This window comes from Cygnus atratus, chromosome 5 (genome assembly GCF_013377495.2).
Source record: "Cygnus atratus isolate AKBS03 ecotype Queensland, Australia chromosome 5, CAtr_DNAZoo_HiC_assembly, whole genome shotgun sequence".
Taxonomy (NCBI): domain Eukaryota; kingdom Metazoa; phylum Chordata; class Aves; order Anseriformes; family Anatidae; genus Cygnus; species Cygnus atratus.
In genome coordinates, this window is record NC_066366.1 from 49857340 (window position 1) to 49884078 (window position 26739).

At 44.0% G+C, this 26739-nt stretch overlaps 1 protein-coding gene across 2 annotated transcripts in view; it reads right to left on the reverse strand.

Moving 5' to 3' along the window:
* ASB2 (ankyrin repeat and SOCS box containing 2) overlaps positions 1-26370 on the reverse strand; it is a 31813-nt gene extending 5443 nt beyond the window's left edge. The window contains exons 1-9 of one of the 2 annotated variants that reach the window (XM_035539611.2): positions 26072-26370; positions 20138-20411; positions 18527-18631; positions 15057-15223; positions 14269-14424; positions 11968-12213; positions 9404-9575; positions 3992-4553; positions 541-694 (exon numbers count right to left, since the gene is read on the reverse strand). In XM_035539611.2, the coding sequence (XP_035395504.1) occupies positions 541-694; positions 3992-4553; positions 9404-9575; positions 11968-12213; positions 14269-14424; positions 15057-15223; positions 18527-18631; positions 20138-20382 (1807 nt within the window). In that variant the 5' untranslated portion in view covers positions 20383-20411; positions 26072-26370. Of the gene's footprint in view, positions 1-540; positions 695-3991; positions 4554-9403; positions 9576-11967; positions 12214-14268; positions 14425-15056; positions 15224-18526; positions 18824-20137; positions 20412-26071 lie in introns of those variants that run through there. The other variant, XR_007708326.1, reaches the window with a different exon arrangement.
* Between the last annotated feature and the right edge of the window lie 369 nt (positions 26371-26739).

The window sequence follows — 26739 nt, forward strand, 5'->3', positions numbered from 1 at the left end:
GACTTAAGCAAGCTGCTTCACAGTACTCATCCTCCCCACTGAAAATAGATGCAACACCTTCCCAGTTTAGCTTGGTGCTGGACAACTAATTCTGATAATGTCTATGAAAGACTTTGAATCCTGTGAGAAAGGATATTTGAGGGGAGCCACTGGTGCTTGATGGCTCACTGTGGAGATGGTCATGCTGGCCACTTACCCTGATCTGCCTGCATCCCAGGTAAAGCCAAATAAGCCTTCCGGCACTGCAACGGCTTTTTTCCAGTGGGTCAGATCCACAACTGATGGATTTAACATCAGAGTCAGTGGCACCCCAGCAATTTCTAGTGCCTCATAACTGGTCCAAAATGTAAATCAGTCTCAGTAGGAAATCCTTCTGAGTTTAAGGGATGGATACTGACTGTCTGGTTCTGCAGAGATCAGGTTAAAAACCTATAGGACTTTTCAATAGAAATAATTGAAACTATAAGAGGAGATGGTGACTGACATTTTGAATCCAACGGTGAGACTATTTTTACTGGATTCTCTTCTGAGTGACCATACCTGCTTTTTCTTTTATGACAGCCCAGTCCTCGTAGCTGTCTATATGCTCCTTGAGCCGGGAACAGAGCTGCACGTTACCCACATAATCCAGGAGAACATCAATAATTGGCCCAGCCCAGCGACTCATCTCTGGAGTAGACACCATGTCACAAAACTTCAAGAAAAAACAAATTCACTACAGTCAGTGAGAGACAAATGCACCTTCAGAAACTATGACAACAGCATCAATCCCAGCTACTCCTTTGGTCCCAAATTTCTACCAGCTGTGAAGGCTATTTCCAGTTTACCATGGGAAAACTTCTACTAATGCCTCTATTTTTTTTTTTTCCGACTGAGGGCAGAATCCCCTCTTTGCAGCCACAGGAGGACACAAAACCCTGCTGGAGTACCATCTCTGGAGCACAGAAAGGATGGTGAATTGTTTACAGGGTCTGACAGTTCTACTTCCAGGGGAATGGGAGGGAAGAAGAGCCCTCAGAGCTTTGCCCTTAGCAGGTGAGGGAGCTGCTGCAAGGTGCATGCAGCTCAAAGCACCATGACCCAGCATGTTGGGTCCCTTTCTCTTCTTGGCATCTGTTGCCCACAGGGCAAGCTGCAGAGTACTCAGAGCTTTAGCATGGAGGGCTGCTTATGGAAATACTGAAGCACAGAGCTGACTTGAAACAGCATCATTTCAAAAAAGTAGTTACTTGCCTTCCCACTTTGATTTAAATGCATGTATTATACCAGACTGCTTCATCTGTCTCTGTTAGACTGCTGCATATGAAGATATCTGTGGATTTATCTGCATATGAGCAGTCAGATAAGTTAAGATAAACTAAATCATGCTGTGTGGATGAGAACTCAGACACATAGCTGGACACAATTGAGTAATGGTGACTTATGCACCATCCATCTTCTTAGTCACTGAGACTGTCTGCAGGCACCTTCCAAGCCCACCCCAGATGGGAAAGAAAATGTACCAGCCTAAACCTCTTTCAGTTTAAGCTCCTGTAACTAGATCTCATTTGATTGTACACGTATGGGCACTAACTCATAATGCATTAAGATTTTGTGTGGATATTCTTATTCAGAAATAAAATATTAGTACACCTAGGAAGAATAAAGCTGTAGAGAATTATAAGGTCATTTCATTCATAGTGAGAGCATTCTCAGATGTGTTTACTGCTCTTCTGACTTTGTTTCTCTGAGCACCCCCATGTAATGTTTCTCAGAAAAATTAAATATAGTAATGTTGGGAGGATCCCAGTGGACAACCCAGAATTTTCTACCAAATTGTTTATAAGAAATTCAGTTTGGGATATCTGACATTCTCCAATGTATGCCCTTACCATGCAGTTACACATACAGCATGCAAACTGGGGCTCTGCACTACACCTCCGAGCATTAACTCCACTTTGACAGAATTTAAATGAGGACACAGTTTCAGAGTAATAAAACTCCGGATATTATTGCTCCCCTCTTCTCGTCTCTGCCAGAGACTTTGCCTGTCTTTTTCTCTCTTCCCTATTCACGAGCTCATCCTACAAAAATGTTTTCCAGGTTAAAAATGTTCCAAAACATGTTACAAGAAAGCAAGCAGAGCAAAATGAAGCAAAATAATGCAGAACTGCAACTACAGGCAGTGGAATTGCCTCGGGGACAGTGACTCTGGACTCGGAACATACTTTGCCTGAAGTCTTGGCAGGCCCCCGAATGCCCTCTCGCGGCAGTAGGTTGCTTCACTCCCCACGTCCATGGTTTTGACACTGCAATTCGGGAAATGGGGACTGAGACAGCGTGCGTTTTTCTGCATTCACTTTCTCCAGGAAACACTAATTCAGTAGAAGCAATAATGATTTATAGCTATGTATTTTTCAAATCCACCTCCAATAGCTCATTGTCTTTACTGTGTAAAGACTAATTCAGGTTTATTTTCCTTATGCAATTCCTTAAGCAAAATAAGAAATGTACACCCTTTGTGTAGAAAAGACTCCAGTTTCATATGATGCTCTGTATTTTAGAATACAAACCATACCAGAGCCACGTCACAAAGCTATACCACACAAGCCTTACTTTTATTAGCCAGAAACCTAGCACTAAGAAGCAAATTTAAAATAACACTGGAGGGAAGGCATCACTTTTTCTGCTCTGTGTGCATTTGTCCCTCACCAATCTCTCTCTAGGCACAGATATAAATTTACACAGCTTTTGCTTCTTCTGCCTCACGTGGTCTGACTTTTGAGCTCTGTTTGTGTGTGACCCAATATTTTGTTACGTGTTAAAAATAGTGTTAGGTGACATCCAGAAGGAAATACACATTTAACTAAGTAAAAACAGACCAGTTTATTTGTGGCTGGGATATCACAGAGGGTACAGACAAATCCTCTCTCTTTGCCTTGGAACTCCAGCCTTCTTTCACTCTACTTCCTACCTTGTCATTGTTCAAGACTCAGAAATTATTCAGTTTATTGGTGACCATTTCTTTGGCCTAAGTGACACTATCTTCTAAATCACACAAGGGTACACTTAAGCTATACAGGAGTTGACTTACTGCTTCCATAATGCTTTGCAATAGAGAAAGAGGACTGCCATGCTGAGAGTTTTTGTAATGTTGAAGGATAGTAAATTGTGACTGGAGGGTTATATTTTCCTTGAGATATTTTGGAAGGAGTCAACAGGCAAAGATCACACACAACAAAAGTGTAATCTGAGATTATGCAATGTCATTTAGGGGACTGAGAATCCAATTCCAGCTCAATGGAAATGGTAGCTGAGATTTGGAAAGGACTGCAGAGATACACATGTAAGACATGGTCATCTAAAATCTGTAAGTGGCTTTGAAAATATGGAATCATGGATCTAAATCTCCTAATCTTGTTTGAAAACTGAATATAATGTGCAATCATGTAGCTAATGTAGTGATTTATACACCCTCTCCCTGGCTGCTTATCCAGTAGATTCAGAAATCACAACAATTTACATTCACTAGTTTACCCTCATAAAGTGAAGGACTATACATTTTTAATTTAACCATGAGTTTAAATTCTCTATTAGATAAAACAGGTGTTACAGGGTGAGAAACACAAGCATGTTTCTATTGCCCATTTGACACTGCCTGTCAAGAAAACATGCTTCACTCCTGGCACCTCAGGTCCAGAGGAAAAGAGTATTGTGGATCTGACAGCAAAAGCTGTCAAGATGCCTATAATTCACCTGAAATTCAGGCTAGGGCAACAGCAGATTTTGCCTATCTTCCCTCTTCCTCCCCCCATTCTCCCCCCTTCATTGAACATGGACTTGGAGCTCTCACATACTCTTGTTAAGCCTTATGTTTTTTTTATGTAAGTGAAGTAGGACTAAAGGCAACTTCTCTCACAGGAAAGGTGGGAGAAGAAATACATGAAGTTATCAAGATATATAGGTGAGAGGTGTCCTCAGAAGTGCTGAAGGTAGATTTAGCTGTGCTTACCTGTATTACAGTTGGCTCTGTGGACAGCTGAGGATCATTAAGTCTGTCCCGTCTGTAATTTAATGCAGGGTGTGGGCAATTTCCATACCGACACTGAAAACAGGAAACAGCATCACAGCCCAGATCCAGGAGATACTTCAGCACAGAAAGGTACTTCATTGAAAACATGATGGTTGCTGGAAATGTGGTAGGATGGCTTGAAATATAGGCATTGATGTTTGCTCCGTGGTCAAGAAGCAGTTTCATGGTCTTCAGGCAACCGTGGCGGATGGAGATGAGCAACGGGTTGATGAGGTCAACATTGGGGTTGGCTCCAGCCTGCAGCAGGAGCTCTGTGGCGTAGATATTGTTGTTAAAAACAGCAAAATAGAGGGGGGTGGTGCGTCTGTCCTCATAAAGGCAGGAGCGTTCATTGGAGAGGCTGGTGTTCACCTCATAGCCAGCATCAATCAGCTCTTCCAAGATGTCATCGTTGTTGCGCTCAGCTGCTAAATGCAGGGGGCTAATGCCACTGCGCTTGACACGGGTGCGGCTGGTCACGGGGATCAGCATGGAGACAATCCTGATGGATGGATGGAGAGCCAGTGAGCAGTGGTGAGCTCTAGTGGATCTACTGCAAATCCTCGCTTTGTGGTTGTAACCTTAAGAGCCTACTAACTGGCACAGGAACAACTCACTCAGAGCAAAACCAGAGTGTGAACTTGAAACCTGTCTTCATCTCCCTATGTTCTTACCTTGACAAAAATGTGAGTTAGGTAACTCCTCTTTCAGAGAGGAGCAAATTTTTCGAAATTATCACCCAGTTTCTGTGAGGTACTGACAGCCACAGAGGCATTTACAATGGAAGAGACAATGTGCTGCCTCCTCACCTATCCCGCTGTAACTCACTCCTGTGCAACAACCCAATGGCAAACACCCAGATGGGCTTTCCCGGATGTTCTGCACCTCCACCATTGCGTTGTGGGTAGGAGTCAGAAGAACTGCCTGAGGAAGCAGGCTGGACTTGTTGAAAGAGGGGTTGTACATCCCCACCTCCATCATGATAGCTCTGTTGCTGAGTGCTCACCCACACAAGACATTGGTAGGCCTCATGGGTCACAGCTGCAGCAAGAGGCTTGAGACCAAAAAGGGGATGAAACCAAACCTTCCTCTGTGGGACAGAGCTGGGATAAACTATATATTTGGTTTCCAGACCTCCATGCCAGATTTTACAGTTCAGTTATTACCCTGGATTGAGCCCCGTCCTGGAGGACCTCACTGTGCAGCTTTTGGCTGTGGCAAATCCGTGGAGCTATCAACATCCATCCCAGATCATGGGGAGCCAAAAAGATAATTAGGAAAGGAGAGAAAGAGAAACACAAATATTTTCTAGGCTGGTTGCCATGCTTTTAGCCCAGGGAGAAAAAATGTACAGCCAAGTCCTAAACCCCAGTAACCAGGGATTGCTATCGGAAAGTGTGATGCAGCCTTTAGCACAGCAACATAAATCAGGAAGCTCTCGTTACGTAATCAGAATTTCAAATATATGATGTAAAAGGCCCCTGCCATTTCAAATCCATGAGCATTTTATGTCTCCACAGTTGTCACTGGAGCTGCATAACCAGACCCATGGGTTAAACCCTCATTTCCTGCTCATAAAGTTGGGTGTTTTAGCTAAGGTGCTGTCCTGATTCTGTAGACACAGACAGTCACCCTAAGCTAGATGTAGAAAGAGAGTATGGACCATCAGACCTGAGCCTGCCTACTGTGCCAGGAGATGCCCATGCTCCCTATGGGATGCCTGCAGAGACAGGGACATCTGAAAAAGGGACTTGTGGCAGCCAGCAAGTCACGCACCTCTTCCTCCTCCTCTCATGCAGATGACTCTATCTGGCATTCAACAGCTCTTTTAACAAACATGCAGAGCTCAGTTTCCCAATGAGTAGTGTCTCTCTCCTTTAAAATGTGGCACATCTTCAGCTGGGCTTCAATGGCTGGTTCCAACACTAGGCCCTCAAACATATATTTACATATCAAACTAAGCAAAATATAAGCCCTAGTCTCAGGAAAAAAACTTTGCTTGTGATGCATTGAATTATCCTGTGAAAGACTGAGCCTCCAGTGCTCTCAGGAGCTGAAAGAAGAGTTGAAGATGCATAACACTTTACAGGATTATGTTCCCATTTACATGGTGGACAGTTGATGTTTCCAAGTTACTTTTACATCTTATTTTTTAAACAGAAGTTGTGTTGTTGTTGTTGTTTTAAATTATGTAAATATCTTGGGTAGCGAAGCACTTTTTTTTCTTTTTTTTCTTTTTTTCCAGCATCCTCACTCATTCCAGCACTGTGATGCTCACCAGGGAGCAGGAAGATTGGATGTTGGTGAGCGTGCAACTTTCCACCATTAGCAAATGTTTTCTATAAGAGCCCTAGCAGAAAGGGCACAAAGCACTGTGAGGACACCATGCCAAGTGCCAGAATTTGTCATCCCATGACCAACTCTTTTGAAGATTTAAGGGTCTGTTTTGCTCTTTCCCTCCAGAATATGTGCTTCAGCCAGCTCTTCACATCTAAGTTCTAACCTGCCTCATTTCTGTCTGCAAGAACCTGAACCTCACCCCAGGGGTGCCACACTGAGGCTTTATATCCAAATGTTGCAGTGCCACAAACATCAGTACAACCCCTGTACCTCAGACTTTGTTGGGAGAACAAAAAGGAAAGTCTGGAATCATCATATTTTATCAGAATATAGTTCTGTATCTAGTACCTGTCTGTTTCTTCTTCCTTCAAAGCGAGTTGGTTCAGTTATGTGGTGTCTCCACCACTGCAGTCTTTCCTGTCTGGTGGGAAGGAGAATGGAGCTCAAGTGAAGGCAGCCAAAGCTGGACAAGCCATGCCACAGCTTGTGTCTGTCACAAGGCTGAGCTTCTTACACAGTTTTGAAATAGTGCTGAGTGTCCCCTTACCCCTGACACCTGCTTTTGGGATTTCCATTTGCTAGAAATTATAGGGAAGAGGCAGAGGGCATCCTTACTATGAGCGTGCCAAGAGATTATTGACTTGCATTTACTTAATAAATCTGCCCACACTTCACAAACTCTTCTCAGCTCCTTGGTTCCAAGGGGGAAGGAGTTAAGTGACTGCTTGTGATTGTCCTACAGCTGATGAGATGACCCTTATGAATTTCATGTCAGTATTGACAAGGTGTCATTTAAAATAAACAAACACCAAGACACAAGAGTTGACAGTTAAGCCCTGAGACTACATTATTTGCTTTTTGATGGTAGGGAGCCTTCGTGCTCTGGCAAAAAGTTGAAGAGTAGAATTCCTGCAGAATTACGTATTAAATCTGCAGGAATACAAAGAGAGGTCACCATGAAGGGTGTTATTTTACCGAATACCAAAGGAATTAAGAACGATCAGCCAATCGGGCTAAAGCTTTGTCATTTAGATAAATATTTATAAGAGATCTTTTTCTTTTTTTCATCCTCTTGCAATTCTGTTTGCAGCAGTTGGGCAGTTGTGCACAAAAATTTGTGCTCAGACTTTTGCAAGTGAACAAACTGAGTTTGAGATGAATTCTGGTCTCATTTACGCTGCTCAATGTTAGCAATGATAGACGTGATCTCTGAATTAGGCCCTTTTTCTCATAACATAGGGATGGACTGAGGTTGCAGACTTTCCATGTAAATTTGTTTTCAGATTGGGGTGTGGATCTTCTGAGGGGAAGAATAGATTCAGAGAGCTGGTCTAGACTCTATATACGGATTGGATTCAGATCAATTTACTGTACTGTTGGATCAACTTTTTTGAAAGTGAGCGACTGGAGCTGTTTTTTGTCTCTGGCACATTTCTCATCTAAAATGTGTTTGTTTTCAAGAAACTGTCTTTGTAAGTCAAATCCCGGAGAAAATGTTGAATCGTGCCTGTATTAGTCTATGCAAGATATTTATGTACATGCTAGAAGCATATAAACCAATTATGTAAATTCACACGGGGCTGCCCTCTGAATACAGCTTCCACAAAGAAGCAGGCCTACTGCAATTGCAGAAAATAAATATTCTCAGGTCTATCAAAGTGATTTGAGAAGTGTAATTGGGTTTCCCAAACGGGCCAAAATGCTAAGAGAAAAGATACTGTGGGGAGGTGTAGCACTGTCAAAAGTTTTAATTCCTCAGACATTGTGAAATACATAAGAATCTGCTCTAGCAGTCTGCAAAGATAGCTTTACTGTCTAAAAACAGCCTTTTCTGGATGTGGTTGGACGTACTCCCTCTTTTAATCACTGCTTAAAGGATTTCGACAGAAATTGCTATAGTCAGAAGAGTCCACTAAAGTCACCAAAGGGGTCTGTCACTGCAACCAGAGACGTGACTGTGTTTTGCAAAAATAGCTGTGGGCTGTGGCAGGGGATTAAAGGTGGGAGCTAAAACTCATCCTGGGATCAGAAGGAAATGCTCAGGAATTCAGGCTCATAAGCAGGTTGCAATGTCAGTTCCTATTGGGTCTTGAAAGAGATAGGGAAGCACTACTTACATGACAGTGCAACAATCCCACCCCTAGACAACACCTCCTAAACCGACGTCATGTATTTCAGGCAGGACTGTGTTCTCCTATTAGAAAAAACTACTTCAGAGGACCGGTAAATCTACTCAATTCCTGGTTATTTTTTCCATTAGGTACTTTTCTCAGTGTTTACAGAATATAATCAGTTCTATCCCAAAGACATTTAATTAAAAAAAAAAAAGTATCTTTTTATGAATTTGTTCCATGAAAGAGTATTTAATCACTCACTAACAAGCATATTTTCCAGACCTTGGGTGATCCTTATACTTCTTTTCTGAAGCTTTTCCAATTTCCTGAAAGCCTTCTGAAAGGCAGGATACCAGAACTGGACACCATATTCTAGCAACAATCTCATTAATGCCCTAAAGATTCACTTAACCACTTCCTGCTGTCAGCAGCTGAATTATGGCTAATAAAACCTGAACACACCAGAGATGAATGCAGCATGTTCTGCTTATGGAGAAAAATCACTCTGGGCTTATTTATGTAGGAAAATGATTGCAGACTAGGCTATGTCGTGATAGCTGTTGAGTACTAACCCGTTATACAGATGCTTTTTTATTCTATCTCAAGCATATTTTGTGGAGCTCAATTTAATCCACTCTCAAGATACATGGGGTTATTTAGCTGTAATAGGTGATATCTTGTCAAAGCTAAAGGGACCTTTCACCTCACATCCCTGCTCACACCACCCCGTCCGGAAAACACACTCTGTTCAGTTTATGATTTCCAACCTAAGCTCTGAAAGCAGCAGCTCCCTTGCTTGCAATGCTCAGAATTGGATCTGGAACATTACGTTCTCCTTTTCATAAGGACTTTGTATTTTTATCTAAAAGATGAAATTATGAAATGAACTAAAACTTACTCGCAAATCCCTTTTTTGGCTGCTATGTGAAGAGGTAACAGGCCATCCTTATTGGCTCTGTTAGCATCAGCTCCTTGGGACAATAGAAACTCCACAATAGGTACATGTCCATTTTTACAAGCTTCGTAAAGAGCAGAGGCATTATCACTGGCTTGAGTGTTTATATCAGCACCTAGGAAGGAAGAAAATCTTTGTAGCACTAAAAGGTTAAAATAAGATGGGAGCAACATACTTTGAATGAACACATAAATCTCCATGACACTGGAGTTACACCATGTGCAGAAAGAGGATGCGAATGAAGTCTTATCGCAGCAAAATGACAATGTGATACAGTTATATTATAGATCTCCACTGGCTTTTACTATGATGTGAATTTTATGAGGGAGAGTTTAAACAGGGAATCATACTCTTACTCAGAGACTGCTGGGGAAAGTAAAGTGATAAAGTGACAATGCACTCTAGGAAAGCGGAGATATTCTCAGGATAAAATGCACAGCAGGTGTCGAACATGAGATCCCAGTTATGAATGGAGGCTCCATTCAGCTGTATCTCAAAGACAAATGGTTTAAAATATGCTTGTTCTTTATTTAACATGGCCTTTTCTTTGGACACAATAATTCCATTAGTACTTATATATTTACACTATGTATATATAATATTCCTGAGCAGAAGTGTGGACTAGATTACTTCAATAGTAGCTCTCCAAAGTAAATTATTATATGATTATGTATTTATGATTTATATATTTATTTCATTTTAAAATCGCTTATAATCTATATATTTATGCAGGTACATATGTATGTACATTTATACTATTTATAATATATTTCAATTTTAGTACATATACAGGCTAAAACAGGATTTTATAAAGACATCTGCATAGTTCTGAACAAGAATTCTAATCAGCTTTCATTTGGGCAAGTCTTAGTTAATGAATATTTCATTTCAAAACTTAGCACCTAAAGCTTTATCTTTCCATTTTATGAGGCTTCACCTTAGGCCCCAAATAGTGAATTTTACCTAAGAAAAGATAAATATTATTGATGAGTTACTAGAGTATTTGGGGCATTTTTTCATGTACTCTAGTGGGTGCTTGTCTTAATAAACAACAACCAAGAATAAACCAAGCCCTGGTACTATCTGGCCAGAAGCAGTTTGGAATTTTGCTTTTTTTCTGTGCTAGATATTTAAGGCCTGGCAGACTGAGTTTTGACTGCAATATACTCTACCATGCTGCCCTGGGGAAGGCTGCTCTATGTGCATCCTAAATGGGAATGACAGTTCACTGGAGTTTTGCTTCTAAACTCCAATAAAGGAGTCAATCAGTCTCCCGTTTGATCATGAAAAATCCCTGCCAAAGAGAACATTTCCCTGTGCTCTCACCCCAAAATGAAACATCTGTGTTGTGTTTGGCCCTTTGAAGATGTTGTAGCTGGAAACATCAGGAGAATTGCAGTGACAAAACATAACACAGGACTACATTCTTAATGAAAAAGAAATGAAAAAGAAACCTTTTTTATGATGAATATTGCTCATTGTAAACAATGCAGTGATATCATTTCTGGGATTCTCAGAGGAGTTTTTGAGGGCTTGAAACAACTGGACAGTTTTATTGGATTTTCTCTTGTGTATTTTTCTCAAAATTGAACTTTAAGAAACTCATAATATCTATGAAAGTTGAAACATAAATCACATTCCAGCTCAGTTTCTAAAATTGTAGGCAGTCTGATGGACTAAATGGTCTCATAAAACTGACTTGACAATGTTAGCTGGACAGCAGAACTTTTTTTTTTTTTTTTTCTCCCCGACTCTCATATATTTCTTAGCTGTTCTGATTTAGAAGTTTTTCTTATCTTCGTTGCTGTTTAACTCTCATTTCACAAGTGCAGGACCCAATTCTTACCTACGTTGAAGATAGTAGTCCACAGCAATAATAAAATATTCTTCAGAATGGTAGTAAAGTCTGTGCTTATTGTAAAGCTGTTTTACATGACTGGAGCAGTAGAAGTTAGATTTTGTGTAAACTAGAATAAAATTCATTCTGTTTATATGTTTGAACATACACATGAGGGAGAGTGTCTGCTTCTCCTAGGTGTAAATCCATTAATTATAACAATAGTACTCTGTCTATTTTCAGCAGGATTCATTAGTGGAGTAGAGATAACCTTGAACATCAGTGTACATGTTCATGAGCAGATGGGGCTGGCTAATATTCAACTTCTGCCATCTCTTACCACCTACAGTTTTCTTCTATGACTGATCGGATTTAAGCTACATGTTCACAGCAATACAGGTTCTGAAAGCTGTCAAACAATGAAATTAGAGAGCGTCATATTAATTCCCGAAGTAGGTGACCTCAAATGAATGCTAAAGTGCATTTGTTTAGACCATGCTCTCTGAAAGACCCTACACAATCCAGCCATCTGGAGCAACAGGGGTTCAGCAGCTCTACAGGCTAGTCTTTGTCTGGAGATAGAAAAGCTGAGTCAGGGAAAATTAATGGGAACTTTGAAATATCAAGGATGAAATGAGGAATGGTGTGTCAAGGGCACAACTCTACTCACCACATTTTGCCAGGTATCTCAGAGCTTCCAACTGCCCACTCTCAGCTGCCACAAATAAAGAAGTGATTCCATAGGAGTTTGCAGACTCAATCTTGGCACCCCCTTTCACCAGGATATCGATAATCTCCAGGTCGTTTCGGGAGACAGCCTCATGGAGAGCAGTCCATCCTCGATTGCAACGGTGATTGGTATCGGCATTGTACTGTACCAGAAGTCTTGCGGCCTCTGCATTCTTGCGCTCACAGGCTGTTTTGAAGAAAAGTGAAGTGATCAGTACAAGCTTTTGAAAAGATTCTAGGTATTGTGGGTATCCACCTCATGTAGCACAAGGCAATATAACGCAACTTGGCCATATTGAATAAGACCGTCTCGTTCAATATGATGGCTAAGGCTGCTGCCAAATGACATTGTCTGGGGCTTGCAAGAGACGCGGCAGTGAAGCCAATCTTCAGTCTGGAGCTGGGGGAGGCTGTGCCATGTGCAGGACTTGTGCCAAGCCTAGTTCTAAGGAAGCCCAGCACATTTGTACCAGCACATTTGTACATCACAGTGACACAGGGAGAGGACAAAGCACGAGAGATAATTTATGAAGAATGAACAAGTCATAGAAATCACATGACCTGAACACTGTATTTGCAAATCCTGAGCAAAATGGCTCTAGATCTTACTGTTCTGAACTACAAATAGAGTTCTATATAGACAATAAAATGAAAAAAAGCCCAAACCAAGAGTGGCCAGAAAAAGATCCTTTGAAAATAATAACAGGGTGAGTCAGTAGCACTCTCTCAGCCTGCAACAATTCACAGCTTAGGACCATCCCGAGCTAATGGTGCTTTCTTAGTAATTAATAGTATTCTACTGATTTTTATTCCATCAGTTTGTCCCATTGCTTCTTGAATTCCAAATCATGAGGCTTCCAATCCTTGTTATACACTTCGACTGTGGCATCCCAAACTAAAGGCACCTAGGATAATCCGAAACTTTTACCACCCCCTGTAGCATTTGTTCTACAACGTTCAGAGAGGTAGGCCAGCACATTATATAGTAATTGTGTTTTTGTTTTTGTTTTGTTTTATATAATAGCTCATTTTTCTCACAGTGGTCCTTTTTTGGTTTTGATCCTTCCCTTGGGACATGGACATGGATTTCTCTTTCATACACAGGTGTCGCTCACATGTACTGAAAGCAACGATCTGAATAGACACTATTATAATCACCTATGCATGGTAGCTCTGCAGAATTAAATTTGCTAACACATAAGGGATGACTTATTTGCCATTCAAATTTTTCACTCTTTTTATTAGAGGATGGGCCAGAAGGTTTTGCATAAAGACCTGCATATTCTGAATAATAGCTTTTCTCTGGTTAAAGGATGCATTCACATTATTATTATTGCTACTATTACTGCTAACATTGCTACCTGCTACTACCACTGTTGCTGTGTGTTTAACACACAGTAGAACAGCCAGAGTAGAACAGCTTTCCTTTGACAGACTATAAGCCAGAATTTTACAACTAAGGCATTTTAAACTGAACAGGTCTAGTGCCAGGCATCCGAAGCTGGAGGCAAGGTTGCTGTTGAAAGCAGTAATATGTGCTATTTAATGTGTTAGAGCACTAAAAATGGTTATGGCAGTAACAGTCAGTCAAAGAGGGATGGACATGAAGGTGTGAGAGTTCATGTCCTCTCAGTCCTTGTGATATCATAGATCTGATGTTGTTCTGCTGAAGAAAGTGTTTTCTCTGACCAGCAGCAATGTAGTATGTCCATGTTAAACACTTTATCTGCCTCACTGGATTGTTTATAACTTTATTCATCTCCCGTAGCACACAGCCTGGCCTGGCCCTGTCTATGAATTACTGGCATGTCTACAGCTGATACACTCCCACACCGAACAGCTACTTAGGACCAACTGCTTGGAAAGGCATACATATTCCTGTACTGTCCAGCTTTCTGCTTTCCCAAAGTTTGGGACACTGCATGGACTCCCTGTGCTGAGAAGCCCACTGAGCACCACACACCCCGTCCTCAGCACCACGTTGCAGCCTATGCCCCCAGGGCAACATCTAAAATGTCTCTCATGTGAATGAGAAGAGAGGCCATGGCATGGCAGGTCAGACATAGGAGACACAGGACTGTTGGACAGAGGGTGCAAAATGAGTTAATTGCGGAGTTTCAGCCTAAGGGCATGATAGGCAAGATGTCTGAGGTGAGCAAGGTGCAGCTGATCCTTCAAGCACCTGCAGCTCTCTCCTGGTGGTGCCAGAAGAGCTCATCATCCCTGGAAGCACCACCCTTACCTTTGTAGAGTGGAGTTTCTCTGGCCTTGTTGGAGATGTCGGGCTCGGCCCCAGCCTGCAGCAGGGTGAGCAGGCAGTCCAGGTTGCCCCGGCTGGTAGCCAGGTAGAGAGCTGTCTCCTCGTTGAGGGTGCGCTGGTCAATGGTGCCAGGGTACGCTGTGAAGAAACCGAGAGCCCAAAGTCATCGTGGCAGGTAATGCACAAGTATCTGCAGCACCATCACCCTTACAGTTTTAGGTGAGTTTCTTTTGTTTATTCCTCCTTTTATTTTCAGCAAACAAAGTTAAGAATATAAAGTTACTATGAATCTGATCAGTCAATAGCTTAGATTAAAATGTTTAGCTATGGCCACTGGTGATGCAGAAACCTGTTGAGTAACTGCACTTCAGCAGCAGTTTGAAAATAAATTTCAGTAGTCGACCACTTTCAGAGAGGTGGAAAGAGGTGCTGGGCTGGCTCTGAAGCTAGTGCTAGCAGGCGACACTGATGCCTGCTGTGGTGGCTGAGCAGTTTGCAACGGCCAAGATCCCAACTACAAGACTGCTGGGAGAAGTCCAAGGCTTGGCAAGATCTATCCAGGCATCACTTTCTCCTGAAGATCCTAACTTTTAGGGGCTTAAGTCTGGAAAACTACCCTCAAAGACAAGGTTAAATTAATATGCACTCATAGAGGTTGAAAAAAAGCTTCACACACAGTCCCAGAAAAGGATTGGGCTGGTGCTAATTCTGCTTTTTAGTATACTCATATTCTTCTTCCTCCTTTTGTAATTAGTTTTAATTTCACTGACCTTTTTGCAACAGACTCAGGCAACCCACTTGGCCATAGTACGCAGCTTCATGTAAGGGTATCCAGCCATCCTTATTAGGTTCAGAAAGGTTTTTTCCTGATTTCATCATGTTGCACACTGCTTTTTCATCTCCATCCTTGATTGCTGCCACAACAGGGTCAAGTTCTCTTTAAAACAAGATTAAAACCTGATTACCATTTCCTTCATTCCCAATAAGCTTTTCACAGCAACATCACTGTATCATTTGGCAACAACAGTGAACCCCTACAGCTGATATGCTAAGATTATTTTTTTCTAGCTACGGGACCTCTAAAGGTGAAATTTATCTATCTGCTCTAATTTAGCCATTCACAACAGGTCAGAAGAATCACTGTCTGGACGTGTCGATCTCTTTCCATGGGGTGTAGAAGAAGAGACTCACTTTGAAAACCTAGAAAAATCATGGAGTGTGCTCCATGCCCCTGAGAAGCGAGACATGAGGAGCAGCCTTCAGGTGAGCTTCTTTCCAACAAGCCTTTCCTTTGCCAAGCCTGCATCCTGCATAGACCCAGCAGGCGATCTACTCCTTCCAGCACCAGTGCCTGGTCCTTCTCTGCCTGGCTGTGCTGACAGAAGGCAACCACTGCTTCCCTATTCTGAGGCAGCAAATTGTCAAGCTCCAGGGCAGCAAACACCCCAAGGGAAGAAGCATCCTTCCAGTTCTGATGGGGGCTTGTGAAAAAATGAACAGGGGTTGTATTTTCAGAGACAGAGAACATGAGGATGTTGAAAACCTAGGGGAGCTTGTGGCTCATGCTAACTCTGTAGAGAAAATATTGCAGCTTTGAAGGCAAAGAGACTGGGGATGGAGGTGAGTGTCTCAAGGAGAGCATTAGCATCACCAGGGTAGGAACCCAGTATGAGATGACGGCAGTGATACTGGGAACAGACAGAAACTCTGATTATGACAGGAGGTCTAAAATACCACAATGGAGTGAGACTAGAGACAGAAAAATATAAGCAGCTCAGCATGGGAGTTCTCAAAAACCACATCATTGGTACAACCTCTGCATTTAGTGCAGCTTGCAGGAGCAGTGTGCCAAGGAATGGGGAAAGACACTGTTCCCCAGATGAAAATGTCCCTTTTGCCACTGCTGTTTCTCTAGAGCTGGAGGCAGCAGTCTCAGGACAGCAGAGTCACAAAAATAGCAACCCTGGAATGGAGCGAGATAGGGGACAAAGCCAGGCATTTTACATGAGGAGATAACAGCTAGAGCAGGCAGCTGCTGTCCTAGCCACAGCTGGCCAGGAGGAATCACCTGACCTGGTAGCTGCAGGGCTGAGGTCCCATCTTCTGCTACATCTTCATATTCTCAGAGTACCCCGAGGACTACAACTAAATTATAGATAAGAGACTTTTATATAAGTGCTGGAAACCCAGCATTTTGTTGAAGTCAGCCAGCAGCAATTGGTGCGTTTGGCTGGGACAGGAGGAGGAGGTGGGGGATCTTTGTCTGTAACAGCCTCTGGCACAAGGCTGCCAAAGCCATCTGTTGTTCTGTGCAAAGGTTCATGTTACATACGCCGGGCTGCTCACCACAACCTCAGGATTCGGCACACAATAGTTACTGGCGCTGAATGAGTTACTGCATGCCAGGTGGGCCATGGCAGGAGTCTGTGCATGGTGCCTGCAGGCAGCAAATGCAAGGTGAATCTCATTAGCTGGGACCTCAGTGAAAGCAGCCTACCTCGTATCAGCGATAGGGTTAAAAATGTATGAAGAATCGGTTACTGTTCGGCTTGAGCCCTTAGATGCCGAATGAAGCAAGCTTCTGTTGGGATCCTTGACCTTAAATGATTCCTGAGTAAGAAGAGGGGTTTGCTGGATCAGGTTGTGGATGCTTTAGCCAAGCACATTCCAGATCAGTACAGAAAGTTTAATGAATCTCCATGTGAAATCCTTGTTTTCTGCTTGGCTCATAGTTGGCTGTTATAAAAAACAAAACGAATCAAAACACAAACCAAACCAAACTATCTAAAAAAAAAAAAAAAAAGTCACCATTCTGCTGCTTGGATTTCATCAGAAATATACAAAATAAGTATTAGGGCTATGGAGGAAGCCCGAAGCTCTGATGAAATCTTAACCTTATAGACTAATCAAAAGAATTACTGCATTTCAAATGCCAGTAGCCAAGCTGATAAATACACATTGCAGAAGAGATGTACAGGGGGGTCAATTCTGAGCACTGCAGAAGAGGTGCAGAGGAGCACAGGAGGGTTCAGGAAGCTCCTCATTTTCCTGGCAGCCTGGTAAAATGCAGAAAGCAGGAAGGAGCAACATCTCTCCAGGTGAAGCCAACAATCAGCCCTGCCTGGCTCCAAGACCAGGGCCCTAAAATAGCCGTGACAGCACGCTCCCCTGTAGCTTCCCCGCCACACTTCTGCTCTCACCTGGCAGCAGAGGACGGGCAGTTTATCAGCGTTATCCCACCTCGCACTGTGGACTGAACCCTACTGAGCTGTGTGATGCAGAAGAAGCTGTCCCTCCAGTCATCGCACCCAGAGAAGGAGAGAGGTGTGCAAGGAGTGCAGGACACTTAACAAGAGGGTGTGGTTTAAGTGGGACCAAGAGGAGGTGTCAGGTTATGGGGATAAGGGAGGCTCCATGTTCCAGCAGAAAGGGGTTTTCACATGTGTCAGGGAGGGCAATGTCAGCAGAGAGCAGGGAACAGAGCTTGGATCAGCCTGGGTGCAGCGTGAGACCGGGGAGAATGGGTGATAGGTGATATGGGGGAGAATATAGAGATGGGTGATAGAGGAAAGGAAGTAGAGTGGTGGAAAGGTAGTCACTGCAAGCATGCATCCAGCGAGGGACTTGAAAGACGGATAGAAGAAAGTGATTTCAAACTGGGATAAAAAAGGCAGGGAGGAGTTTTCTGCAGGACAAAGAGAAATGCTGCTGCAATAATTTGTCTAGCCCCTACAGGCAGGTGCCTGCATCTACTTTGCCTGCAGAGAGCTGTAATAAATCCATTTGTGTCCAGACAGTTCCACAACACCCAGGCATAAGACAGGGCCACCCACTTGCCTGTCTGCTTTCCTCAACCATGACTGTGATCATCTGAGTTTATTTATGGTCTCTGCCAACAGCAAAATGTGGCCAGGACGGTCAGAAGTCAACTATGCTGGCTTGCCCCTCGGGCAGGTAAGATGCAGCACGGCTTCTCAGCAGCCCCTCTTAACATGGCAGGACAGTGTAGGTATTGCTGGGAACAGGCATTGCATCTGGCAGCATTAATAAAACATCCCTTTGAAGGACTTTCTTGCCCTGTTTATATAACGCGACAGAATATTTCTTTTCCCTGCTTTTTCCCAGAGCTACCAAGTGACCCAGAGTCCCCAGGAAGTGTGCACTGGAGGGATGGAGAGGGATGAAGGGGGAGAAGAGAGCAAGGGGGTTCTGGAGCGGGAGCAGGAGGGGAGGCACTTACACGGGCTGTGCTGTGCTGTACAGGCTGCCGTCGTACCTTCGCCTGACCCCCCAGGCTGCTCCTGTGCTGGGAGGCTGAGCACGGCCTCTCGGCTGGGCTGCCAATCTGGAGTGGCGATGACATGAATGAAATAAAGAGAAATACTCCGAATAGGAGAAACAGGTCATGGTGAGGCAGAAACAGAGACACACATCCGCAGAGATGGAGCAAGGAAGCTTGCCGGTCAGGGCTTTGAATAAAAGCAGATGGCCACAGCTTGTTCTACGCTGGATTCAGCTGCTCTCTCAGCTCGAGATTATTTTTGGCCCTCTGAGGAAGCGTCAGGGGATTCAAATGACCATATAAGACAAGAGTGAGTTTAACCCTGCCGCCACCACACAGGAAGCAGGCACGAGGCGAGGTGACATTTGTCACCTCTCCAAGTGTCACACAAGCAGGTCTGAGCAGGGGGTGGAAGACACCTGATTCCTCGGGGTGGTGGAAGAGCTCAGCACTGCTCCAAGCCTGGAGTTACAAAGCTGCAAAGGCTTTTGCTGTGCTGGGAGGTCAAATGCTGCTGGCCTGCGGCAAAGGCAGGACAAGTTAATGCACAGAGCAGTGGATGCAGTCTTTCAGTAAAATAGCAAGGACCCCCAAGGAGGACAGGACCAAATGGCCAGGGAAGCCCTTATTCTGTCCAGCATTGGGTCCCCACGGCAGAGCTGACAGTGCAAGTGCACTGTAATGACACCGAGAAGCCACAAACTTCAGCTGGAGCAGGAGCGCACTCTGTAAAGCATCCTTGTTCTGCAGCTGTTAGGCATGCTTATAGCTCCTCAGATTGTCCCAAGCTTCCCAGCCTTGGGAACCAAGGAAGGACAGTAGAGCTATGAGAAGGGAGAAGGAACAAAAACTTCAGTTACTCCTCCCCCACCCCCCCAAAAAAAAAAAAAAAAAAAGGTTTTAAAGGATACTTTTGTATCTGCCTTGATTTTGGGGTGACTATCTAATGTCTTTCTCCCTTTAGCCTTGAGAAATCTGCCTTATAAAGACCAAAAGAACAAGGTCTGGTTTTCCCCTGCCAGCAGGTCCCCACTGTCACTGCCTGAGCCCAGCATGGCAGAGCAGGGGGTGCCTCCACAGCTGCATGCCTGGGACCAGACTCAGACCCGAAATAAATTCATCCTCTACAGTATCTAAAAGGTATCCAGCTCACACTGTTTTATATGTCTGGTTTTGGCCTCTCTCCTATGTTTTCCCATAACAAACGTTGTGCTTCCTCTGGTGAAGCTGAAGCCTGGAGCAAAGTGTGCCCCTGTAGGAGAGGAGAGCTGCTGGCTTCAGCAGGGCTTCTTCCCTTCAGGAAGCACACAGCAGTGCCCCTTTCTCCTTTTATTTATTACTTAAACCAGACAGCTCCGGGCAGATTCTCATTTCACTGTGAGGATGTAAATTGTTGACCTCACTGGATTTATAGCAGGCTCCGGCTTTCAAACTAATGACAGGCTTGCAGACCAAGCGCGTGAAGCTGCTCAGCAGCACTAATTAGAAAGCACGTGTTTTGACGGGGGAAGCTGTTTTTCTGCTGGCGGGCAGCGCGAGATGGCCCAGACTGGGCAGGCGCTCACTCACCTTTGCCAAGGGTAGAGCTGGTAGGGAGGGTTGTGGCTGCTGGCACGGCCAGGGGTGGCCGCCTCGCCAGGGCTCCCCACCACTGACTTCTGGTGGCTCTGGGCAGCTGCCTGGCCTGCCGGGTCCTCTTCCAAGCTCTGCTGGATGGCCATTTTTATAAGCTCGTCTTCGCTCAAGCTACCGTACAGGCTGTATTCCTCGCAGCCTATTGTTTGTCTTTGGGTATTTGCTGCTGTTGTAGCCATTTTTATTCTTTTATGTTTGTTTTGCTTTCCTGTAAAGGGAGATTACAGTAATCAAAATCTGGAATTAGCAAAGAAATTCAACCATCTTGTGCTTTTGTTCAGCTCCGCCCCTTGATTGGACTGACTGGCAAACACTTCGGAAATCCTTCACCAGGGAGAGAATATTATCAGCCAAAATCTGCACATGAACTTACTGAACGAACTCCTTTCTATCACATAAAGTAGCTGATTTATCTGTTGATTAAACAGGGAAGGGAGCTGCTGCGAGGAAGGCAGGTTCTTATCTACTCTTTCTGGTTGCCACAGTTCAAGAGAAGAATCAGTAAAGGAAATCCTCGTCAGATTAAAAAGATACAGCCTGGAAGTGAGTTTATTTAGGTCAACACCAGTGGGCATCATTCTGTGTGTGTTTTGCTGTTGTTTGTTTTGTTTTATTTTATTTCTCACTCTAATTGCAGAAAATTTAGGGACAAGGTTTGTCTTTCTGCTTGTTTTCTGCAAGCACAGGTTCTCTGCCAGGATAAAGCAACTTCGTGGAGTAATTTCTTCCACCCTATCAGGGGATCTCTTGAGCAACATGCAAAGATATTCTTTGAAGTGACTTTCTTTGTCTCGCTCAGCTAGCAGAGCAACACGACACTGCTCAGTTTCACTTCTGATTTTTTGCTGCCCACAGAACAAAGTTCAAGGTCATCAGTTTCAAGACTTATGGTAAGACTCACTTCTAAAAACTGGTGGTTGAGATCTGGAAAGGAGAGGTGGGGGAAACACAAGGGCACACTCAGAAATCACAGAATGACTGCAAACCCTCATCATAATATGGACTCAAAAAAGGCAAAGACAATCAAAAGTACTACTGCATTTCCAGTAGTAATAGGGATGAATTAATTCCATGAACAGTACAATACTCTAGCAGGATCTACTCCAGATGCCAGAGAGGATTCTGGCCGTCAGTGTCCCAAAATCAAGGGATGAGGTGGAAAAGCTTGGCTCTTTTAAGATGACAGCAAAGACGGAATAGGTTTGCTCTTTATAAGTGCACCAAAGTGACAAGAACTGTGTAAAATTACAGAGAACACTGGCATGAAGAGAAATGGTTACAAGCTGCCCAGGAGGAGGTGGACAGGACAGGGAGACAGTAGAATATGACGGTGGAGAAGCATCCCCCAGGCACACATAGGCAAGGGGCTGGCTAAGTGTACCTGTGGGGTTTCAACAAAGCTGCCTCTACTCCCGCTGGGGATCAGGGCCCCTTTCAGCCCCTAGGGGTGTCAGTCCCTGCCCCAGAAACCATGCCAGAGTATGGGGGTCCCTGCCCCTGCCATGCCAGAGCACCACTGAAGCCTCCACCTCTCTTTCCCACTTAGTCACCCAGGGCAGACTGGCTTCCTGGGGCTTGTGCCAGGAGATTGGTCTGCTCCCACAGCCCTTGCTGCTGTGTGCACAGCTGAGAGACAGTCCTGACCTGGGGGAAACAGTAACTCCCCACATGGGAATGGACATAGCTATGTGCATCAAGACACTCACGGTCATTTCTTTAACCATAATATGTATGTATATATATGTATACACACAGAGTTTAAAGAAATGCAAGAGCCTGAATCAAGCCACAAGAAACTTAAAACCTTGGATTTAAGCATTTCACCTCAGAAACAGTCATGTTTGCTACATCCACGGCCCCCTCAAGCTCCAAGCATGCCCCAGAGGAAGTGGGAAAGGGAAGCCCAGCAGATTTCAGATCAACATTATGACTCTTAACGATGAAGGATGTGTTTTGCAGTCATGAAAACTGCCAAAATAAAACCTTCTGTTCCTGTAAATAATGCAACCCTTTTTTTTTTTTTTTTTCCCCAGATTTCTGAAGGCTGCTCTAACGTGAGCTGGTGCACTTCAGCTCTGCTCTGACCCCTTGCTGTCCCAAGGAACTGAAACCAGGCATCAAACCACTGACAGTTCCCATACAAGAGCTGCTGTCCCCCCATACCCCAGCTGCTCCAGTACCTGTCCTTGGCTGCACTCCAGCCCATGGCTGGCCCAAACCCATGACACAGCCTTGTTTTCCCTGCAACTTCTGCTGCTGTTTGGCTTGCTCAATTCCTGGCATGCTGGGCAGCACACTTACAGTCCCGCAGCTTAGGTACTTACGTAGTGAGTGGTGTGCTGTGGCTGTGTGAAACCCACGGGCTGGAATCAGGGAGCTTGTCTGCAACATCCAGCACTTCTGTGCCCAGATGCAGGGGCCTGGCCCAGGTGGTGACTCAGAGACTTAAACTCAGTTGTCAGTGGAGAGGGCAGGATCTTATCCTAAGCTCCTAATGAAGGTGATGCACAGTGACTCTTTGGAGGAGGCAAGAATGGAGCTAAAGTGTTCTTTGAGGGGAACCTGTAGCAGTGGGGCATGGGGCTCAGATGCCTCTTCTCTATCCTCCCCAGCACCACCACCTGCATCCTGACTGCACAGGGGCAGAGCAGCAGCAATGCAATTCCATGCTCTGGCACACTGGGCCTACTGATTTAGGTGACCCCCTAAACCCCTATCAGATCTAGATATAAAGGCCATTTCTGGACATCTTCCTTTCCCTCCTTTTGTTTCCTGCCTTGTTGAAGCACAGTGAGGGAACATTTCTTAACTTGGGGATCATTCCTGCTTGATCCTCTTACTCTTGTATGGGTTAACTGGGTCCCACCCACTCGAGAGGAAAGGGAGAACCTCCCCCATGTGTTGGTGATCCTCACTAATCTAAATATTTTGACAGGAGTCCCATGGAGTGCAGAAACAACAGTGCTGGCAGCAGCTCCCACCACTGACTCATCCTGCAGGCAGAAATGTTGTGAGGCCCGAAATAGAGAAAGCTTTAAGTGCTGCTCATCTGACTGGCACAACCTTGCTGTGGCTGTGAGGGTCACATCTGGGGGCTGCAGGAGCTTTCAGGCCCATTCGGACAGCCAAAGATGTCCTTAGCTGCCCTGAACCCTCCCAGAGATGATTCAAGTTGGGTTTGAAGCCATTCTCTGGCGAGATGCTTTAGTAGGCAGCTGTGGAGTCAGAGTGATCTGATTTGGGTTCGATTTAATTCTGTAGGAAGCTGCTGTAAGCCATGCGAGCTGTGGTAGCTGCCCAAGTGCATGCCTTCCTCTGGAGGCTGGTGCACAGCAGTGGGATGGAGATTAACCTCCTTTCCCCCTGGGCTGGGTTCAGTCGCTCGCCTGGTGCTGCCCTGCTCGGCTGGACAGCAGTGAACCTCCAGCCACGGCCTTATAAATACCCACTAGGCTAATGTGCTATAAGCTACATATTTTCCACCTGCAGTAACAAAGATGTAAATAAATAGAAATAAATAAATAAAGAAAGAAAATTTTCTTGTGTGGAATGGTTGAACCAATTTGGTCAAATAAGGTCTAGCCAAAGTGGTCTTTCTGCAGTCAGCATGAATCTATTTACTTGTTTCAGTACTGTTTATTGTAGGTTTAAAATATTAGAATCACATCTAGAAATTAAATGCTGGCTTAACTGTCCACTTTATCTCCAAGTTTTTGTGGGAGATTTTCACTTCAGGCTGTCCCCTGTACTCCTCTGGCAGCCCGAGAGCCTATCCTCACAGGTGGGTAGCACATCACATTGCTTGTACTTTAGAAGAGCAGAACCTGATTTTTAAAGCTGTGGTTATAGCGCCTGTATTAGTCACAGAAGAACACTCTGCCTTCAGGTCTGAATTGCCTCATTAGTGAACTCTCTTGTTAGAGACACATCTTAGGATATTGCTGCCTCTGCTTCCACTTAATACCTCAGTCTGACAAGATCTTCTGGATCTAAATTCCTCATCATTTCCACCTCGGGCCTGACCCTGCTCTCCTGACATAAACAACATCTCCACCTGATTTGTAGCTTTGCTCTCCTGGTTTCAGTGAGTTTATTTGATGTAGCAATCAGGTCTGTGCCATACAGACGTACTGCAGCTGCACCCGGGGCCCAGCAGGTAGGGCCAGCAGGGACATGGTGGTGGCAGGCCCAGGCCCTGCCCTCACTGTGCGAGTAGCAGCTGTACCTGGCTCTGAAAGCAGAGGTACTGCTCCCGGCTGACTACTGGCAACCACTCACATTGTGGTAAAAGCCACAGACAAACACAATTAGGATGCTATTACATTTGGACTGCAGGCTCTGTCAACATCCAGTGTTTGGGAGAATGGGCCTCCGATTCCTGGTGCAGCATAAATAAACAAGGAGGATTACAGCTGGCTCTCAACATGCAGAAGTGCACTGTTCGACACCATTAGCATCTAAAACAACTGGTCCCCATTGATAGCACTCCCTTCAAGAAAAGCTTAGCAAGGCTGCCTGTCCTTCAATGCACCCCAGGCAGCAGAATTACTTCTTGCTGTCAGAGGAGGGTGGCAGGTGAGTGACAAGGTCATTAAGGGAGCACAGCCAGGGACTTTGCCTGCCTTTGCACTTCGTTTACCCGGTCAGCTTGTAACTCAATACAGAACCTCAGTATTTATGGCACAGGGTGAGATAAACCACATTTCTAAAAACAAAAACAAGTCTTTGAGAGGCTGCAAATCGGAGAGAAGAGGAGTGGTTTGCTCCTTTTACCTTTCACAAGGCATGAGTGAGCCCCAGGTTCTGCGGATACCACTCCGTGTGTTTGCCTTTACTTCTGAAAGCAGCAGGAGCACACAGGGGGAAGGTAAACATGGCTGGAAGTCTTCCCAGAAAACCAAGCCTCCACTTCAGCTCTTTCTGCTGCACCTTTCAGGCCAGATCCTCTGCTGGCAGTAGAAACTAGACCAATTTACAGCACTTAGAGCGCTCATATTTTTTTCTATATTTTAGGTCAGTTTCCAGACATCTCTGCAGTTTTTGAAATATATTGGTAACTACTGCTGGGAGGCAAATGATATTTTAAAAAGAGAAAGATTTCCAGTGCCTATCAGACCTGTCAGAGCTGGGGCATTAGAAGAACAACACCTCATGCAGTCCAGCTGCAGCAACAGGCAAACACATTTTGTAACAACAGCTTATGCATACTGGTCAAGTTATAGCCCAGTGCTGGAGGAGCAAAGCCAGGCTTCCCAAAGGAATCCTCCAAGCAAACAAATCCACTTGTCCAGCCCCAGCTGTCAAAACAGGTCACCTATCAGTCTGGCATGGGTTATGATGTCATCAAGTTGTGATTCTGTGCAAAATCTTTACTGGAAATACATACACCTGCATGCTTTTATTTTTCTCAGAAAGCATTAATTCACACAGCAATAAGTGCAATATTAGCTTTGTGTCATACCAACTGGAAATTTAAAAATGAAAGAAATTATTTGCTGATGACATCTTTTTCCTGCACTGTGCCTTGCACACTATGTATTATCTTTTCATGTCATAACAACAACAATTATTTCTGAGCAAGATATTCTAGGGGATAAAGATAAAAGCATCACCTGCAAGTAAAAGAAAACTAAGGAAATGACAGAACTACAGCTCTGCTTAACACCAGTGAGTGTTGTATGGCTTATTTGTAAAAATAAATAAATAAATAAATGAATAAACACAAAAGGAAACCACAAAACCTCCCAAGACTGTGTTAGGGTGTTAGGTTACAAACTGCTATAGGAATAAGCATTTACACAGACATAGCAAATAGAAGAGACAGATTGAAAATGCTAAATAAGTTCAAAACATGCATATTTGCATTACCTTTTTGTTCTGAAATAAAAGGGTAATAATATTGTTGAAATTAGTTATCTCCTTGATTAAGTCTTAGTTCAGAAAATCCTTGTTGGTATTCATCTCCCTGCTTTGCCTGGATGTTTCGATCAACTGCAGGACAGCTTTGAAACACTCTCGCTTTGAAGCCTGGAGTTTATTTCTGGATCACCCCATGATCAGCGAATACAAGCCAAAATATAAGTTGTTCCGAATCTCAGATTTCCTGCTTGAAGATGTACTGCTGAAACTTTTTCCCATTCTAAAGTTCTTCTTTGTTGCATTAATCTGAGGAACTTCACTTCATCAAGCATCCTGTAACTAAATGACACAAAGTTGACCTTTCTATTACATCATTATTTATTGTCCCTGACAAGTAGACCATATATGGACATGTTTCTGGAACCTAAAGAAAAAAAAAGAAAAGAAATTACCATATAATTTTGAAGTAAAATATGTTGTCCTGGAGAGTTTTATTTACATGGGTGAAGGGAGCTCAATTTACTTTTCCTTTAGCTGCTGCACGTTAAATGAAACAGGCAAACATTACTGTGGGTATTTAGTGATGTTTTAGAGTGGTTTGTGCATTTTTAAGGCTACAAGGTTTGAGACTTCAGAATTCCAAAGACGACAAAAGCAGCTGTGAACCTGTTCCAAGT